The sequence below is a fragment of the Bipolaris victoriae genome, assembly GCF_000527765.1.
Source record: "Bipolaris victoriae FI3 unplaced genomic scaffold scaffold_38, whole genome shotgun sequence".
In the NCBI taxonomy this organism is placed as follows: domain Eukaryota; kingdom Fungi; phylum Ascomycota; class Dothideomycetes; order Pleosporales; family Pleosporaceae; genus Bipolaris; species Bipolaris victoriae.
Window position 1 is genome coordinate 203,387 of NW_014575354.1, and position 19,198 is coordinate 222,584.

General features: G+C 51.8%; 7 protein-coding genes across 7 annotated transcripts; 3 read left to right on the plus strand and 4 right to left on the minus strand.

The window, feature by feature from the left end:
* Positions 1-229: 229 nt before the first annotated feature.
* COCVIDRAFT_37438 (hypothetical protein) lies at positions 230-2,437 on the minus strand (the record flags this gene model as incomplete). The annotated part of the gene is made up of 4 exons (XM_014701622.1): positions 230-929; positions 992-1,510; positions 1,563-1,808; positions 1,860-2,437. 4 exons carry the CDS (start codon positions 2,435-2,437, stop codon positions 230-232), a joined length of 2,043 nt encoding a protein of 680 aa, XP_014557108.1.
* Positions 2,438-3,324: 887 nt separating this feature from the next.
* Positions 3,325-4,831, minus strand: COCVIDRAFT_98176 (hypothetical protein; the record flags this gene model as incomplete). Its single annotated transcript, XM_014701623.1, has 2 exons — positions 3,325-4,395; positions 4,442-4,831. 2 exons carry the CDS (start codon positions 4,829-4,831, stop codon positions 3,325-3,327), a joined length of 1,461 nt encoding a protein of 486 aa, XP_014557109.1.
* A 635-nt stretch (positions 4,832-5,466) lies between these two features.
* COCVIDRAFT_98083 (hypothetical protein) lies at positions 5,467-6,273 on the plus strand (the record flags this gene model as incomplete). The annotated part of the gene is made up of 1 exon (XM_014701624.1): positions 5,467-6,273. The coding sequence occupies one exon, from the start codon at positions 5,467-5,469 to the stop codon at positions 6,271-6,273; it is 807 nt and encodes a 268-aa protein (XP_014557110.1).
* A 706-nt stretch (positions 6,274-6,979) lies between these two features.
* On the plus strand, positions 6,980-8,020 carry COCVIDRAFT_98028 (hypothetical protein; the record flags this gene model as incomplete). Its single annotated transcript, XM_014701625.1, has 1 exon — positions 6,980-8,020. One exon carries the CDS (start codon positions 6,980-6,982, stop codon positions 8,018-8,020), a length of 1,041 nt encoding a protein of 346 aa, XP_014557111.1.
* Positions 8,021-9,147: 1,127 nt separating this feature from the next.
* COCVIDRAFT_26296 (hypothetical protein) lies at positions 9,148-11,894 on the minus strand (the record flags this gene model as incomplete). Its single annotated transcript, XM_014701565.1, has 2 exons — positions 9,148-11,289; positions 11,343-11,894. The coding sequence occupies 2 exons, from the start codon at positions 11,892-11,894 to the stop codon at positions 9,148-9,150; spliced, it is 2,694 nt and encodes an 897-aa protein (XP_014557051.1).
* A 6,056-nt stretch (positions 11,895-17,950) lies between these two features.
* COCVIDRAFT_37443 (hypothetical protein) lies at positions 17,951-18,160 on the plus strand (the record flags this gene model as incomplete). The annotated part of the gene is made up of 1 exon (XM_014701626.1): positions 17,951-18,160. One exon carries the CDS (start codon positions 17,951-17,953, stop codon positions 18,158-18,160), a length of 210 nt encoding a protein of 69 aa, XP_014557112.1.
* A 245-nt stretch (positions 18,161-18,405) lies between these two features.
* Positions 18,406-18,696, minus strand: COCVIDRAFT_98038 (hypothetical protein; the record flags this gene model as incomplete). The annotated part of the gene is made up of 1 exon (XM_014701627.1): positions 18,406-18,696. A coding segment is annotated over one exon (291 nt), but the record flags the coding sequence as incomplete, so codon positions are not given.
* Between the last annotated feature and the right edge of the window lie 502 nt (positions 18,697-19,198).

The following is a 19,198-nucleotide window of genomic DNA, read 5'->3' on the forward strand; positions in this document are numbered from 1 at the left end:
AAATTGAATATTCTTTTGAAGCAATCTCTAAAAAAAGTTCCAGTGAAACTACGTAGCTAATATGCATTATTAACGAAGACATAAGTGGGTATCTTGCCGGCTAAATGCGATCCAAAACCTCTACAACAATAATTGTACATGCAAAATCCCACCCGTGCGAAAATAAAAAAAATATGACAAACCAGAAATCATAAATCCAAACGCCGTAAGTGTACAACCATTTTTCCCTTTAATCAATACCAATCATGGTGCCATCACACCTCCAGTCGTCGACCTCGACGTTTTCCGCGGCGGTGACGGTCGCCTCGGGGTCGATTTGAACATGGTTGAGCCATGTTCCTACGCGGTTTGCACCGACTTTCTTTCCATCTTTTGAGAGTCCAGCCATTACTGAAGAAGTGACAACGGCGGGGGGAGCAGAGCGTGAGGGGGTAGGTGCCGAGACGCGGCGGGTGCTAGAGAAAATCGAACTTCTAGGGGTCGATTGGCGGGGAGTAGATAGGCGAGCAGCGGTGCGGACAGCAGAGTTGGGCACGGAGCGGATAGCATAGGAATCGTTCATGTGGTGGCCGCCAGCGTTACCAACACCATAGATCTGGACCTCGGGTTCCGTGCGTCGTGCTGATGATACGGTCGGGGTAGGGAGATGAAGCGAGTTGCGAAGCTGTCCGGACAGAACTCGTTCGGCACGGTCGTAGTCGCGTTCTCGTTCGGGGCGCTCACGGGGGCGGATGCTTGGGCGGCGTCCTAGCGCTGGGGTGGCTTCCGCGATTTCAATAACCTCAACGTCGGGGTAACGGGGATTTGCGTATGGCACGCGCATATCATTCAGGCGATCATCATCCGGGATGTGTTGGTAGTTGAACCAAGGGCAGTTGCAGGTCTTCCATGGAGCAGCACAGACCATGCAGAATTGGGCAGTGCAGCGACTGTTGGATGGTTAGATGTTTGTTGTTGTTGTTGCAAAGAGGGTTGGATGCATTGAACTTACCAGGTCATGTGATTGCAACCTTCCTTGAGCTCCACTACAGCCTTGCAGCTGTAGCATCGTTGCCAGCCCTGCTCCTTGGCCATCTCAACCAGACGATTAGTCTCCTCGTCCTTGGGGCATTCGCGCTTGGTGTGGAATTTGCTGTTGCATAGTACGCAGACCTTTGTGTTGCATGAGCTGCATCGTGCGTACTTGCGACCGTATGTTGGATCCATCTTGACCTTGGATGGCTTGATCCATTGGCCACATCCCTTTGTGGGGCAGTACAGGCGGTTGCTGGTGGTGTACTCTTGGAACTTTTTATTCCATAGTACCTTGAACTTGTCATCGAACAGTCGGTCGGCATACTTCAAGGGAATGTGCTCTGATGTACAGCATCGTGGCGGCATGTGCTGGGGATCCTTGACAGAGAGGGTGAATTGTCGCTTTAGGCAGGAATAGCACATGCGGTGCCCACAAGCAAGCTTGACAGTCTTGTGGATAGGAATGTCATCGTTCATGCATACCAAGCAGTCGGCTCTGAGAAGCAAGTTAGTACATTGGAAGCGTGTTAATGGTATTGACGACTAACCGTTGGACTTCTCGGGCTTCGCGGTGGTCACGGTGTTCTTTATGCGCCGACGTTGAGGTGTTGCGCGACAGTGAGGGCTTGAAGAAGCTTGACAGGATTCCCCCGGTACTGCGACGGGCAGCCTCCTTGACAGACTGCGTCCTGGTAAGCGGTGTGGGTGGAGCAGGCGACTTTGCAGTGCTTGTGCGTCGCACAGACGGCCTTGCTGGTGTAGTAGATGCTTTTGGTTCACGAACAGAGGCGCTCCTGCTTTCTCATTAGTGGGAGCTACGTGTACAAGTGGGGACAGATCCTGACCTGGACAAATTTGGGACCTCAGCCCTGCGGACGGACGCGGATCCAGAACCGGACACGGGCGTGTAAGCTGTTCTGTTCGAAGACCCTCCCTCTTCACTTCTTTTGCGGACAGACGGGCGTCGCACCGTGATCTCCTCGACGTGGCCCATCGACTTTGGGCGGCCAAAGACAAAGTCCTCGTCCTCGGGGATGACATTTCTCTTTTTCGACGACCGCCGCGTCGTATCCCGGCGGACCTCTTTACTGCTGCGCGACTTGTCTTTGACGGGCTCTCGTCTGCTGTCGTGAGAGGCACGATCCCGCTCTCGCTCCCGCTCCCGGCGACGCTCTGTCTCGTTGCGCGTGTAGTACGACTCTCTCCTAGCTCTCAATTCCTCGATGTCGACGTCAGCCTGCCTCCGGGCCTCATCAGCGCGGCGGCGCTCTCTCCTTTCTCTGTCGCGGGCGGACATTGGTGGTTCGTCGTCGTGTTTTGCGTCTTTTTGTCGGCGGCGATGCTTGCGGTCTCGGTCGTCTAAATATTCGCCATCGTCGCGGTATCGTGTGCTTCGCTCATCGCGAAGCCTGGCCATTCCCATTCCCATGGACCTGGAGGCAACTATGCCACTTGCCAACTGCCAGCCTCGCAGGTCACAGGCTCTTGCACGCTTTGGCAGGCTCTGTTGCAGGTGTTTAGGCGGCGCACAAAAGCCAGCGCGGGTGTGTGGAGAGTTGCGGTGGGCGTGACGAGCGAACAGCAAGCACCTGCAGGCAGCCCAACCCTGATCAGAGAAAGTGGCCAGTCGCACGGGGCAGGCCGTCGGCGGTGAGGGCGCACAGGGTGCCGGTTGATCTCAAGCGCCCACAGGGCTTTTTCCTCGCTAACCCTCTACCGGTTGCAGGGGGTGGCGTCAGCGTCAGGCGGCGACGGGACGCAGATGGGTTGCCAGCTGGCGGGCAGTGGATGCAGATGTGCAGCGCTGCAGACGACGTAGCCTACGATGCGCCGCCCTGTGTATCTTGTATGCGGTATGCCTGTCTACCTACCGCCCATCCATGTACCTACGCCTCTAGCACCGCCTTAGTATGCCCGAGCAGCGGGCAAACAAACTGCCTCGGGCCCTCTTGCAACGGGCGCATCCCAAGGACATGGCCGGCAGAAACAAAGGCGGTGCAGCCCCATATGTACCATGATGCCCTTTGCTGCCGCGCCGAGGGCATCTTTTTTTCGGGGCTGTAAGATGGGCGCTGCAAAACTACGTAGTCTTGTCTAGAGTAAGTACGTACACCAGCTACACTGTGCATCTGCATCTGCATCTGTATCCCCGACATGGCGGGGCGGCGGACGACCACGGGCTGCCGGCTGCGGACTACTGCTACCACCACCTACTACACACTGCAGGCGGGCACACATGTGACTCGCCACAGGGGCGCCCAAGAAATTGTATTGCGCATCCTAAGCGTGATGCAATGCCGCCCAGCGCATTCAGTCCTTTTCCACAGTAATTTGGGTCGACACCTCCCATTTCTGCCCGCCGCTCCCGTACCCGCCGCCCAACCGGTTCCGCACCAGGCTGCCCACACGGTCCCGAAGACGCCCAATCTCCTCCATATTCCTGACGCGCACCTTCAGATTGGCCTGGCACAGCCCGTAATGTACCTGCCAAAATTTTGCCTCCTCCACCGTTCGGATTGCAGGATCCGCCTCGAGCTCGTGCACCACTTCCGACACCCCCGGTCCCGAGTAGGACATGAGCAGCATCTTGCCCAGCGTCCATCCCTGGATCCACCCTAGTGCTACCATGGAAAACGCAACCGAAAAGGAAAGTGTCCGGTCCAGCCACACATACATTTGTATGCTCAACAGGGGCAACACAAGTAGCAGCGACGAGCACGACAGCGTCAAAAAGTGCGACGGGTTGCTGAGGACTGAGGGCAAATTAGCAATCGCCCCCAGCCTCATCACCTTCCCGATTCGGGCATGGTTCTTGAGCACAATAGCCGACACCAGTGTCGACACAATTCCGCTCAGCGCAGCAAGATCAATGCTGCCTGGTGAAACACGTTCGTGGCCGTCTGCGTGATGCGCATGGTGTCCGCCAGCGTCCTCGAGTGCATGCGTTAGTCCGTGAGAAATCAGGTCGAGTCCCATGAACAGTAGGCCAACTGACATGCCCAGCCCGGCGATAACTTCCAGCCTCTCAAATCCAAACGGGTGACGGATGCTCGAGCGCTTCCACACTTCAAAGTTTGCTCCGACATCTACAGCCACGCACAAAAATGCGCCTAATGCATCGTAGAATATCAAGCGGGACAAAACCGTCAGAGCGAGGGACTCGTGTGCGCCCCATTGAACCAGCCCAGCTACGACCAAGTGACAAAAGCACCATGCCAGTCGCAGCTTCTGGTCCTTGGACATGGATGACCGATACTCTTTAAACGTCGGAATGGGCAGCGAGGCGGGGAGCTGGAGGGGCGCGCGCGGGGCGGGTTCTAGAAATATCTGGTGCGATACACTGCTGTGCTTGTACTTGTGTCCTCGTCTTCGTCCAACATCCTGTGAATGTTAGTATAAGCTTTGCTGGCAGGGGTGGGAGCTGCACATTGCTTTTGGCCTGCGGCTGCCCTGGTTGGTACGTGACAGACTGGAAGTTGAATGGATTGGGGTTCTCCGATCCGCTCAACGAGGGCCCATCCGTGTCCATGGCCCCGCTGGCAGCGCTGGCGGGTGTGTAGGGAAAGGTTGCGCTTGCTGGCGTGTACAGCACGGCGGGGGAGGCCCTCTGCGAAATGGAGTCGCCGGGCGCAAGCGTGGCATACTGCTTCGAGGGAAACGTCGCCGACATGGGCGACAGCAGCCCGTTTGCGGTCGAGGCCAGCGTCCTGGACGACAGATCACCCTCGAATCCTAGACCCACGGGCTGGGGCGCGTCCTCATCAGGAGGCGGCGTCGGGGTACGCGGTGGAGCTGGTAGAGGCAGTTTCGAAGCCATGACTACGGAAAAATCGGATTGCGGTAATGAGTGACTCTGCTAGCGAAAGCGCATGGCACGGAAAAATAAGATAAGAAGCGCAGTCAGACCCCAGAGGGGAGGTGGAGGGGAAATTGAGGGAGTGCTTCCACATGCAGCGCCGCATGGGGTTCATGGTCAGTGTACCCCTGCAGCCTGTCCGTGCCCACCCACGGCCGCATGGCATGCAGGGAGGCGCTACGCCAGGTACAGTGTGTATGACGCGCTGCCGTTGAGCGCTGCTGACAGCCCAGACCTAGACATGACACTCTGACAGCGCCAGCACGCTGTCGTGGCCGTCAACGCTCGCACAGGACAGAAGCAAGAACGAACAAAAGGAGGAAGCTGTCGGCAAACAAACAGACACTCAAACAAACAAACGCGCTGGGAAACGAGCAGGGCAAATGGAAGACGGTGCGGATGCGCACAACGTAGAGCCTGGCCAGGACAGCGCGTCTGGCCATAAACGCACCAAATCCGGGGGCATTCTGGGCGGGTTTCTGAGGTCATCTTCGTCGTCGTCGTCAAAGGGTCTTACAGGATCGTCGCTCTCAGCGCCCACGGGCAGCGAGGGGACACATGGACACGACGACCAAGGCGCCGTAAAGGGGTCATCCATGGCAAAGGCACTGCGCCAGACCCAGGGCGGCCGTCAGAGAAAGGGCTCGTTGCGAAAGGCGGCCATGGCCCGGATGCGCGAACGAAGCAGCTCCTTGCGCAAAGCAGCGAAACCCTCCATTATCACCACTTTCGACAAGCCGGCCCTCAACTCGTCGCCCGCCGACACCACCACGACCGCCGCCGCCGCCTGGGTGCCCGCCATCCAACTGCCATCCTCCCCGACCGAACCCACGTGCGCATCACGTGACGTTCCAGAGCCTCCTCCCTCTCCGCCATTACTCGCATCGCCAATCTCGCCCATGGCGGCGAGCCCTGCGGCGCCCTACGCTTCGACCACCGACGATGACGACGTCATGTCCTTTTACCGTCCTCTGGCCGCGAGTAGCGACTACTCTTCCTTTGCAGTGCCGAGCCAGGGCCCTGTCGCCTCTCTCGCACACCGTCGCTCGACTCGCAGCAACCGGCGTACGTCGATTACTTCGCTCGTGACACCTGCCGAGATTGACTCGGACGACGAGTGGGATTACAGTGAGACCGAATGGTGGGGCTGGGTCGTGCTGATAGCGACGTGGATAGTCTTTGTTGTAGGAATGGGCTCCTGCCTCGGCGTCTGGAGCTGGGCGTGGGACGTGGGCGAGACACCGTATGCACCACCCGATCTGGAAGACGACGCAACCCTGCCCATCACTGGCTACTATCCCGCTTTGATTGTCTGTACGGCTGTTACCAGCTGGGTGTGGGTCGTCGTCGCCTGGGTGGGCATGAAGTATTTCCGCCACGCCAAAGTCGGCGTAGACGGTTAGCCAGCCAAGCAGGGCGCGCAAACATCAATTTCTATCATCTAAACATTGCATGAACGCAACCAGGCCGCTGGGATTGACCATCTCCATTATAGGCTCTTCGCTTAACCGTTCTGCTGCATGCCTAAATATGTTCTTGGGGCTGAAACACTAACCTATACAACGGCTATTAAGCCACACCTCACACACATGCGTTACCCGGCCCTGTCCTTGGCTTGCTACACACCGACAAGGCCAACAGAGTTTGCTTTGTCCTCGTGCTCTGTCCATCTCCATCTCTTTCTTTTTGCTGCTTACCCAAATATGGATAAGCTTCCCAGGTCCCCCGCGTGTCAGTCAGAGGGGGTTTAGTAGATGATCGATCGTAATCAAAAAGAGATGCCGAGATGCTCCATCGGTGTTGCATCTCACGCCGCGATTCAGTGGCCTTGAGCTCAATTTCCGCAAATGGATCCCTCCCCACTTGCGTGATTGACCCCATAACTCGGGACAAAGGCCCTACTGAACATGGTGCGAACACCTCCAGACATTACATCAGCCTGGAACTTCCGATCCTTCAGCGCTGGAGCCAGGGTCCCACGCGCTCGCCGAATTGAGAAGATGTAAGATGAAGGCAATTTCCCTCTCCGGAGATTCTCTTAAAGAAATATTCTCGCCAACTATGCGGCTGATGCAAACAGATTGTTCATGCAACTGGGTTGTAATCATCATGGCATTACGAAGACGTCAACGAGGGAGCTCCAAGCTCGAGGAGCTGCTACCAACTCTCCTGACAGTCAAGGGCCACCACGAGTTCAAACTCGTTACTGCTAGCGGCAAGACCGCCGTCAAACCAGAATCGAACGAGAAAACATTATGCGCTCCACGACCAAAGTTTACTACACCATCCCACAGACAGCAGCCTCCTCCGCCAAACCCACATGGGTGCCCTCGCAGAAACCACACCGGACCGTTCCGCTTCCTGGAGCTCCCTCAAGAGATCAGAGACGAAATCTACTCGTACCTAGTCGTCCGCCAAACTCCCCACTCACTCCCCATCCTCGACGCAACCACCATTCTCAAGAACCGCAAGAAACGCCTTCAGGCACGGAAGACCAGGGAACGCCTCAACCAGCAACGCCTCTTGGAAGGAAAACGCCCATCATGTCCACACTCATCCACATCAACATCCAATCAACCGGATCCAATCCTCCACGTCGACCTCCTCCGGACCTCGCAAAAGCTAGCAGATGAAGCCACAGACTGCATGTACTCGAAAAACGTCTTCGCAATTACCCTCGACAAACTACCCCTAACTTCCTTCGACGCACCCCTCGGCTGGGACCTCTCCCGCATCAAACGCCTCCAAATCGAACTGCAGCTCAAAGACGCCATCCGCATGAACCGCTACGTCGACTGGTCTTCTTTCTTCTCTTCCTTCCCTTCCCTCCAGTTCTTACGCATAGTGCCTACCCTGCACCCCCGCTACTACGAGTGGTCGCGCTGCGAATTCACAGACTGGTCAAGCAAGGACACGCCGTTTGTGCACAAGGCGTTTTTTAGAGAGTTGCTTGTGGCGATTCCTCAATATGTGGATTTGAAACTAGGATTGCCGAGCGAGGTGCTGGCCACGGGGGTTGCGGCCGCTGAGGTACAGGTGCAGGGAAGGATGGGTATTGATGATAAGTTTCTCTGGGATATGTATCTTGAGCTAGGGAATAGGCTCGGTGTCACGGGAAAGCCGCTTGCGGTGAGTAGAGTCGTGTGTTGATTTTTCATCTGTGTGTGGGTTTTTTACGGTCGATTCATTTTGCATATGTTTACGGTGTTTTTTTTCTTCAAGTCATGTCAAGTTTTTTGCTGTCTTGCATTGTTTAGCGAGCTGGGTTTTTTTTGCATTTCTGTCTATTTGTCTTTCCCTCCATCTCTCTGTCTATGTCTCTGTCTCTGTCTCTGTCTATCTCAAAAGCAAGTGGCGAGCCCTCCCAGGTGTGTAAAAAAACGGCCGGCTGCATAATCTCCCCCCCAAAATGCGGCTAACTACGATTTCGAGCATACGGTCTCCCCCGCGGCTTCCAGTCCGCTCCCTTTTTTTTTTCTCTCTCCACGTTCCAAAACCCCTTATAGAATAGATTTTCCTTTCGTTCGGTTTACGATTATCACATTACATCATCTTTCTGCAACTCCCATGTTACACACCTTTTTAATTATCGCAAATAACTTTACTTTGTAAAGTAACGTAGTATTAATTTTTAAATGAAATACTGAACAAGATTGGTGGGATTTTTCCTCCCGGTGGGTGATTTGTCCGTTGGTTGTTCTTTTTGGACGTTTCGTCTAAAAATAAATATTTTTAGGAGCAAAAGCAGCCGGGAAGCGAAGAGGTAGGGGTTGGGAGTAATGAAGGCAAGGATATCTAAGTTATATGGGACCTTGTTCTCCCCTTTTTTTTAATTCAATAATAACGGGGCGTCTTATGATTTTCCCCGTTACATGGTATTGTGGCACGTGACAGGAACTTCGTATTCGTACTCCAGAGAAAAACAAAAAAAACACGGCAGGACTAGTTATTTTTGAAAAGAGAATGGAACAAGTTTCGTGATACGAGAACAAACACTTGTAATAATAAACCAAAAAAATGGTGAATTGATTTCTATTTCGCTAAATCGCATTGGGGATTGTAGCGAGTTAAGATGTGGAAGAACAAAAAAACGCCAAAAGTGCGAGACCAACGTCCTCTGGACAAGTCACCGACACGATGCTATACATCTCCCCCAATTTTTCTATACATTACACAAGAAGCAGAAAATGTGGACACCATCGTCCCTAAATAGACACATTGTTTTCCTTTTTCCGGACAAGGGGAACAACGCCACCACAACATCTCAGCTAGTGTCATTACTCGCGCTTAGATGGTCCTTGTTGTGGTGATCCTTGGCCTCTGTACGGGTTATTAGACCCAGCACCCCACATCCTCTCACCCTCGTCCTCCTCTACTTGCGGTGCACGCGGTCGGCTCCGTGAGCGAGGCGGTGGGACCATGGTCTGATACGAAAACTCTTCTACCTGGCCCGTAGAGATTGAGCTCGGTGAGCCGGGCGCTGTGCTACGAGGAGGCCTTGTTGAAGGTGCTGATGGTGGTGGTGCGAATGAGCCCTGGCTGGTAGACGGTACTACTTGGAGTGGTAGAGGTGGTGGTGGGTTCTGACGGGTACTGTCTACAGAGAGGCGTGAACCGTATGGAGACAAGGTTGCACCGCCCTTGCGCTTTCCAACAGAGCTGACCTTGCGCAGCAAACCACGGACTTCATCAATGTCTGGCCTCTGGTCCATGCTTGGGCGGCCGATAGTGCTAGCATCGTCGCCACGCGCCTCCCAAGTGTCATCTCGGACTGCGTCATGGCCGGGCCTGCGGTTGTTGAGTGAAGAGATGGCGTGGCTTTCACCACCAACACCAAGGTAATCGACTCCTGTAGACGCACCAACGTTCTCGTCCTTGAGTGGGTTGAGAGGGTGCATACGGCTTGCATCAGCGCTTTCCTTGTACTTTTGGTATGCAGCAACAGCTTCGGCCGGGGGAACTGCAACAGACCAAGTGGGCTTATCTTGAGAACCAAGAGTAGCATCTCCACCACCTGGGCCATTGATAGGAACTTTGCGGAGAGCAACGACCAATGCGCACATGAACTTGGACCGGCGAGCAGCACGAAGCGATTCGTTGGACCAGTTGCTCTTGTGTCTGATTTCGACGAGAAGCTCCAACTTGTTCATTTCAGCAATGCTGACAACCTCAATATCGATGTCGGGGTGGAATTCGCGAGCGTTGGCTGGTTCCCGAACGAATTTGAGCATTTCCAACTTGAGCAGGTTGATATCCTCAAATGATGTGGCAAAGTCGCAGAAGACAGAGACCTGTTCTCGCATAGCCTTGCTTCGGGTGATGTTCTCCACCCACAATCCGTTAAGAACGATGTTGGGGATCTGGACAGTTTTGCCGTTACTAACGCGCTTGAAGACCGTGTAGAGCAGCTGAATGTGTTCGACAGTCAGCTCTGTTGCAGTAATATCAACGCGATCGCCAATGTCGTACGGGTGCTTGACGAAAAGGAAAATGCAGGAACCGAGAACTTCCTGAGCGGTAGCAGCGAATACGAAAGACAGGGAAAGGAGAGCAGTAGCCGACGTAGCTAGAGTAGTGCGGAAACCTGGGGCAAGGAAGGCGATGAAGACGAAGAGACAGATGATTAGGGCAATGGTCATGACAAGGCCATCCAGGGCGTTGATGGCCTGGTCAACGTCGTGCATGCTGGAGTTGATAGACTTGCGCTGCCTGGCGAAGTCGGTCACGGTAAGGATCATCTCCTCCAAGCTTATGTCGCCGTTTCCGTCACGGTCAATTGAAGCAAAGCATTCCTCCGCTTCTTCCTGGCGGTTGGGTCCCATTACTTCGACAAGGTCCTCTAGGTAAAGCTCGTTCTTGCCTTCGACAACCAAAGACATCCAGATACGCTTGGCAAGTGCCTCGGCACTCTTGTTCCTCTCAAGGGCAGTAATGACAATCGAGTGAGCTGAGTTGGTGTCGAACACCTTCTTGCCAGTGATCTCTGAGGCAATAGTACCGAAGACTGAAGTGATCTTATCACCAATGCGACCGGCATCTCGGCCAACTTCTTGGATGAGGCGCAGAGGGGTGCGGCTGCCCGAGCGACCGTGCTTGAAGGTTCCCTTTTTGCTGGATAGTCCGAGATCGAGAATTGTATCCTGGATGATGTAGTCTTCCTCAGCAAACTCGTTGCAGTAGGCGGGGAACAAGCTTCGCGAAGTGTCGTAGAGTACACCAAGAAGGTAGATGTTGCGCTTTGACTCCTTGATCTTATCATCAAACTGCTTGCGGTGGTAGCTGATACTGATGAGTTGGATGAAGACGCGTTCGCCGAAGATGATGATGGTACAGACAAGGAGAGCAAGCAGAACTGACTGCATAGGGTCAAGCCAAGATGGATACCTATCACCAGTTCTGCCAGGGACGGGTCGAACGAGCTATGTAAACTTAGCCATGACATTTTGTGATGGTATAAAGACGAGACACTTACAGCAGGGAACGTGGCCTGGTTGACAACCATCCATAGGACGAACGACAAAGACTTTTCTACTGCTCTCAGCAGCTTGACGTACTTCTTGACACCAGGACTGACAACTCCAACCAAAAACTCAAAAATATTAGGAATGAAATGGGCGACAATCTTCATGACCCAGAAACTCAGCCAGATGATCTCAATCCAGATCCAGAACTTCTTCTGGTTTGTGCCGCTAATCGAACCTGTGATGGTACCAGTTTGCGAGAGAATAATGGGAATGGCCAATAGGAGCGCAACCGGTGCGACATAGACCATGTAGCGCGTGACAATACTCCAGTTCAAGATCTTGGTGTAGAGCCTTCCCATGCGATTGAGAGCAGTCTTTTCTTCCTGATCGCGAGGAGGTATGGGCGCGCCTGTCCTCTCATCTATGGCAGCCAACTTCCTGCGCCCGCGCGTGAACATGTGTGGCCTCTCGGCCTTTTCATTGTGGGCATTGGAGGGTGAGTGTGAAGGCGTGTGGCTGATGACAGTCTCGAGAGGTATGTTTGTTGCGTGGTTGTCCATGGCGGCGTTGTTTATGGGCTGAAAGCCTTGACTGGAGAGTCGGAAAGACCTTGAGGATCGCTTACTTGTCATAGAGGAGACTCGGTGGGGGTTAGTTGGAGCAAGTCCGTTTGCCGACAAGACGTGGGCAAGACGTGAATATGAATGCGGGCCGCGTAATTGGAGGGTACGGGGATGTACCCAGAGATGCCTGGCTTGTCAAGTATGTGCGTCAAGCACCTTTGACTAGGCGAATTTGTGGAGCGATCGATATAGTGGAGAGATGGGGTAGGGACAGCAATTCGACGAAGGCCTGCCGTCAATCTCTGCGTACGGTAACGAAGAAAAGGAAAAAAGAAACAGGCGAACGAGTGAAAAAGCCTTTCAGGGCACAACGACAGCGGCGAGGGGGAAAGAAAAGAGCGAGTAAAGAAAGTTAGAAATAGCAAGGAGCAACTCGTGTGTTGGAGTCGAGGCGTTAGACTGACACCAGGCATGCAGGGATGGTCTAGCGGGAAAGCCACAGACGGGGATATGAAACCCCGCTAGCACTCGCCACAGCGAATCACGGAATGGGCCTATGGCCTCTGCTGGCCGCACAATATCCCGTTATCCGTCGGTTTCATGGCGACACTGGGCAAACCTCGAGGCCGTTGCTTCATCGCGAGCTGGCTGTTGTACGCGGTGCAGTAGAGTTGTTTGTCGACCCCTGGGTTGTGCCAGACAGGACGGCGGGCCCGAGGATCGGCTATCCCTGGCGTGGATCCATTCTGGCCAACGAGTTTGGGCAAACGCTGCGTATCGATAGGCCTCAACAATGTCACCACAGCCGGTACATGGACGCCTCTCTCCAGACCATTGTACGCCATGCTCCACGGGCCATGCAGCTGTGATACGTGCCATCGGATGTCATTGCCGTAATATTACCGCGTCACTTGTACACACCGTTCCAAACAGTCGCCCCACGCCATAGTCTTTGCCGGGTGAAACCTCAGTGCAAAGTAATCTGGCAGCGGCCATACTCTGCCAACCCTCTATTCATAGTCCTGCTCTGTGGCTCTAGTGGCAAGGGACGACTCGAAGAAATTTTTTTTCAGGAAAGCTGCGCCGACGGTCATAGCCGACATTGCACTGTGCAGCTCGTATGTGCATCGACAAGTGCAGTAACCATCTAACCCACAGGCTCGCCTATCCCCGGGTGGAGTCGTCTCCAAATCGAGAACCTGTCCACGTAATCGCTTCCCCTATTGAGCTGCATCCTCTGTCCGTTTCAGCCCCATGGCGGGGGGCTTCCAGGCACAATTTGCTTTTTACTGGCTGTATGCCTGTGGCGTCTGCACCACCCTTGCACCCTGCCAAAACCACCTCTTTATTTTCTATACTCAACACCATCCATCAGCGCTGCACAGAAGGGAGAAAAGAAGATTGAATCCAAGCTAGACGGCTTGCCGTGTGTTAGCACTGCAGATCAAGAGGCAAACCTCTGTTGATCGGCCGCTAGCGGTCCCCATTCGCTTAGTAGGGCTCAAGCCGCTGCCGTCACCGACCCAAGTCTTCGATGCCAATCATGATCCTCACGAACACGAAGATCAACACCCACACACACACACGAGCATACAGAATGCTCCTGCTTCTACACCACAGTAATACCTACCACATGCGGGGACAAGCACTGTGCACACAATCGTGCATGCGTCCCGAAAATCCAGCGTGAACCCTTCTTACGCCATGTCATCGCAGATCTTGTCACACATCCTGGACTTTGCTTATGTCTCCACGTGCCCTACCGAACTACTCCACTCTCGCTTTCATTTCATCACACTCGCAACATTACTGGGTTTCAATGTTTGGACTACTTAAACATCCATGGGCATGGGTTTCGTAGACGTCATCCCGCCTGTCAGTAGGCTAGTGCGGCGAAGCCAGATGTCTGCTCTTTAGACTTGTCTCTTTCACCGCCTTTATTTAAAGTCTGGTATATACAATTTGTGACGGCTAGAGAAACTCTACTTCGGGCTTATTGTATGCGCTGTTTAAAATAGCTGATACATGCTAGGTATTATGTAGTAGTGCACTGTGGTTTAAATTCACATGAGATGGAGCAGCAAAGAATCACCGCTGTTCGGACAACCTTGATAGAGCTCGAGTGACTATTCGATACGCTCACAATGATGATATGGCCTAGGCTGCTTGTTTCGCTACTATAGTATGACGCACATTCTCTGTGTATCAGCAAGGCAGTTCCAACCCTAATGACATACTTGCTCTGTCAAGATTTCACCCACAGTGCTGGTTCCACAATCTTCGAAATCTGACTTCTCAAAAATTCACAGTGCTACTTTGTGGTCAATGTCTTTCTCGTTTCGGTCTAAAAACCCTCTGTAGCTGAGAAGTTGCCGAGCGTTTCTGCATCGGATGGGTGAAAGTCTATCCCCGTGTACACCGCTTCTATTTTCGGAAGCTTTAGTATTACCAAGGTGTCGGGCAGATAAAAGGTAAAACTGGTGAGAATACATGTTCGAGATCCAAACATCTGCCTTGAACGTATTCTAAGTGAAGACTACTACTGCATCGTATGCCGTCACGTGGGACCACACCTGCACCATTACACTGCACGTGACAGGTTTACAACTCCACAATGTCTGCCCAGCGTTAAGATTTTGGGAAGCCGAGGAAACTAATTCATCTATACATCTAATGTTCCTCTTAGGGATTTATACCTTAGTAAAAAAGGGTTTGTTTCGTGTTACCCTTCCGCGACACAACAGTTTCCGTTATACTCTTGTATCCTCCATGGTCTCGCAAATGACAGTTACTAAGCATCATAAATGAAATGAACCAGGCTATTTCACATGCTCTTTCCACCCCAATGCCTCTCTAGTAAATTCCATAGATCGCATCACCGCTACTTTGAATTCAACCTTCCTCGGGTCGCCGATCGTAACGACCCGACGGTGTGACCTCGGAAAGCGCCATTGAGTCTGCGTAGTAGCTCCTATAGCGGAGCAAAACATACCAAAGCTAAGTGGACCATCAAAGCCCATGAGTGGGTCTCCCCTAGTCCGACCAACCCTGCATGTGCGTAGGTATGCGTAGCTGCCGCAGCGCATGACATCTGACACGACGACGGGTATCGCTACTATTTTACAATTGCAGCAGCGATAAGTGTAATTTGCAAACTACAAAGCATCTCTCCCAGTCTCTCAAAACTGGCTTGATTTCTCAACCCAACAGTATCGCCACTCATGATGTCAACAAGCATTTTGCTTCGCCACCCCTCAAAAAAACATGCAACTGCATGCAGGAGATCTATTCCTGCTACAGAACGGCCGGGACGCATGCATGTGCAGCCTCGCTGGCAATGCCCATGTGGAGACGCAGCTCACGCGGGCGGGCGGATCTAAACCCATGTTGGTTTAAGCTGGAGTAGCTCGTTTTTTAACTACGCGGCCTTTGGAGCACCCCTACCAACATTACAATTTTAGAGCTTAACAGAGTAAATACTAGTCACTCTAATTAGAATTGCTACTCTGATTAAAAAGAGTTACAAAAATAAGTAATTAAGCATTTTACTAGATTCTGGGTTACTACTTAGTTATTACCTAGATTAACACGCACTAGCCTACACTTTGAACCAATCATAGAGAAGTAGTCACTTCACCCTCAACAGTAACGAAGCTACATGGTTGTGACTGTAAACCGTCCTTCCAAAATGGGTCTACCTTGAGATACCCTAAGCCCATTCAATGGCAAGATTCCAGCACGTATTTCAATACCGCAGTTTTCCAACATCAATTAGGTTCTAAATCAACACAATCAACATGAGTAACCTTTAATGCGTTATCATGTCTACAGATCTTTCTTACTCTAGGCACTAAGTTCAAAGAGAGAACTACATCTCCAAGAGCACCAACAGCAATCAGCGCTTACAAAACGAAGCCAACATTCCACCAGTCGAAAGCGTTTGTTCCTTTGTTCTCGTAATCAATAACATCTCAAAGCTAGCTACTTCATCCTCTATCATTTCGAGTTAGCATCTAGATAGCTCACTCCCTACAGAATCGAAGAAAGAAATATTGATATGCTTCGAGATGAGATAAAGTAACTATAAGGGAGATAACTTTTCTGCCGATAATAGGTTTTGTGTTAAATGGATCTTGAGACTAATACCCTTGAGCCAGGTTGATATGAGAGGTGGTTCTCAATGACGAATGGCTGGTAGGGGAATGGGTTGATATGTGGAAGTATGTAACTGCGGGGATAAGTAGGTTTAATAATGTGAAAGGTATCTAATCAAGTAACAGTGAGGAGTTTGATTACTTCAAGGTCAATAGCATACTCTTATGTGCTTATGTATTTCGCAAAGATATTGCCATTGATATGCTCACCCATATATTTGACCACCTTCTAATACTGTATCCAGATGCGCATTACGTTCGGGGAGGGGGGCTGGTAGGACAAACTTAGTCGCATGGAAACTACGGAGCTTGTACGAGCTACTCTTGAAGCTAGAGGCGTGGTACCGCCCTGCATCGTCCTTGTATCCAATTAGTATGATGAAATAATATTGTTTTCTGCAATTGATACGCGCATCAAGTATCTACTCCATCTCGTATCCATGGTCGTGGTCATTGTTTGCGCTGCTGCAAGTGTGACTTTGATCGCTTGCTATTTCTGCAAAGGCGGCCGTAGTCGGCCCTTTCTTTGCTGCTAGGGTGCTTACTGCACTGCTGGATAATTTTCGGTGGCTGAATAACGCTTAGATAGTGTGTGGTCAGTTAAATTGATTAATCATTATTTTAAATCCAGTTAATAAGTAACGGCTGCTAAAGATATGAGAATTAACACTCTTTAACAGCTGTTAATTATATCTTCATGTCTACCAATATTAGCTTACTAGCGGCAGTAAAGTCAGATAGCTGCAGATAGCGGGATGAGGGATTGGTGGTCGAGAGCCCAAATGGCCGAAGACCTAGTACGTCAGCTTAGTGTGGGTGGAGAATACAATCCCGAAAGAAACAAACTAGGCTGCTCTCAGAACCCGAGCATATCGCAACACACCGACATTCATTCCTCACACGATTCCTGGCCGCCTGTACGGCCCCCCGCACGCTAGGATCACGGGGTTGTGGGAAGATGTAGCTACCAGCTGACTGCGAGGCTTGCGCCACTGACGAAAGGGTCCAAGGGCGATAATTCGGTGTGCGAAAGAGTACATTGAGCTTCCCCTCCTCTTCTTCTCTACCCTGTCATATGTCACTCGTATTCCTCCGACTGGGTTCAACGTTCCAGCCGGATAAAAAAGTAAACGCTTGGGATTAGTACGAACGAGTGGCTATCGCTGGGTTTGCCTCCCTTGCCAACGGATCCAGATTCTCACCGACACTTCAAACCAAGAGTACATATCAACAAGAACGGACTCCACCTTTGCAACTACTCTCCCATCCAACCAAACCCGACCTCGCCAATTTCCCCTCTTTATTACCCGTTTGTGCAAAAAATTAAGCATAAATTATACCTGTTGGCCCCCCTCCCCGTACGCGCGCAAGGAAAAAAAGCAGACCCTGGAACCGATTTCAAAAGAGATACGCGCGCGCACGCTCAGCACACTCAAATTCGCAATTTAAAACTCCTAGTAAACGTGTTCACTTTCCGTATTGCGCATCCCCTGCTACCCCCTTCATATCCCCAAACTCCGACCTACTTTCATCTATATTACCGCGCTACTCCTTCATCTTCTCCTCTTTTCCCGCTTTTCCCCAAAGAGCTGCCAAAAACACACACGCACACCACCGCCACTACTCCTGCGAACTACACCCGCAAACCGAAGGGAGAAAAAAAAGCACACGCATCATCCTGCGAACTACCGGTTTACAACGCACACATACTTGCCTCGCTCTCTCTCCACACACACGCAAAAACGCCTCCCCCCCCCGAAACAAGCGAGTCAGTCTCCCACCTCCAAACCCCACACTCGCAAACCAACCACGTCACCACCCTACCTGCGATCTCCCACCAGCCAATCAACCACTCCCACACTCCACAAAACACCAACATCAACACCAGCGGTAGCAACAATGGGCAAAGACTCGTCCTTCCGCATCTGCATCGCCTTCCTCCTCATAGTGCAACTCGCCTGCTGGTCCCTCACCCTGCTCGACTTGCTGCACCCGGGCAAACCGCACGCGCTGATGCGCAACGTCATGGACCTAGTGTCTCTCTTCTTCTCCCGCCAATCTACAACCGCGTTGCTGAGCTACCGCGATATCAAGGCGTTGATGTACTGAGTGAAGTGACTTGCGCTCCACTTCGCAGAGAGCCCCTAATGGCACACACACACACGCACGCACGCACACACGCGCGACATGGTGGGTTAATGATTTGAATACGATAACCACGGTTTCTTTTATTCTTGTTGTCTAGCGTCTGAATTTGAGTTTTTTTTTGGTTGGCAGGGAGTTTGTTAGGAATCTTTTTGTTATGCGATTGGGAAAGGGAAGGAGGTAGAGGAGAGAGAGTGTGCGTGAGAGTACTACTCGATAACCCCGATCCGCGCCGTTCCCCCACCAATTTTTTGTGGGGATAACAAGACTGGGGGGGGGCGGAAAGAAGAAGAAGAAGGAGAATGAAAGGGATATATACCCGAGTAAGAGGCTACAAGAGCTGAGCTGAGCCGAGTCGCGGGCAAGAAAGAGAGAAGTGGAAGAAGAAGATAAGCAGAAGAAAGAAAGCGAACATTTGCCAGAAAGGAAGTAAATTTTTGACTCATTGTACTTAGCTTTCTTGTCTTTGATTTGAAGAAAAATAAACAAATAACCCAGGTTCAAGCCTCTTTTTCACATACTTTAACGAATCGACACACACTTGTGTCTTGTATATGATGCCTCCCTTTCCCTCCCCGCTAAAAAAGAAAAGAAAGAAAAACCAGCAGACAACCCCCAAAAAACAGTCTCTTAATGCACACACCCACTCACACAACAGAAAGGGCACATGCTTTGTCTTTCTTTCAGGCACATGGAGTAGCCCCGGGTTTATTGTCCCCTTGTTTTTCTTTTTTGCTTAAATCTGCCTTGGATTTCAAATGCTGATAATAACAATCTTCACTCCCCTCCCCCTCTCCACCCAACTATCCCACCAAAGTATCTGTGTGCATACGTATATGACTTTGACCAACATAGTAAAAAAAAGTTATAGCGATTGTTTGCGGATGGAGAAAAAGAAGAAGAGGCGGAATGCTCGCCCGACAAAAATGACACCCCAACGCCATATAAGAAACACCGATGAGAATGCAAGTGATAGGAGTGGTGTGGAATGATTCTCTGGAA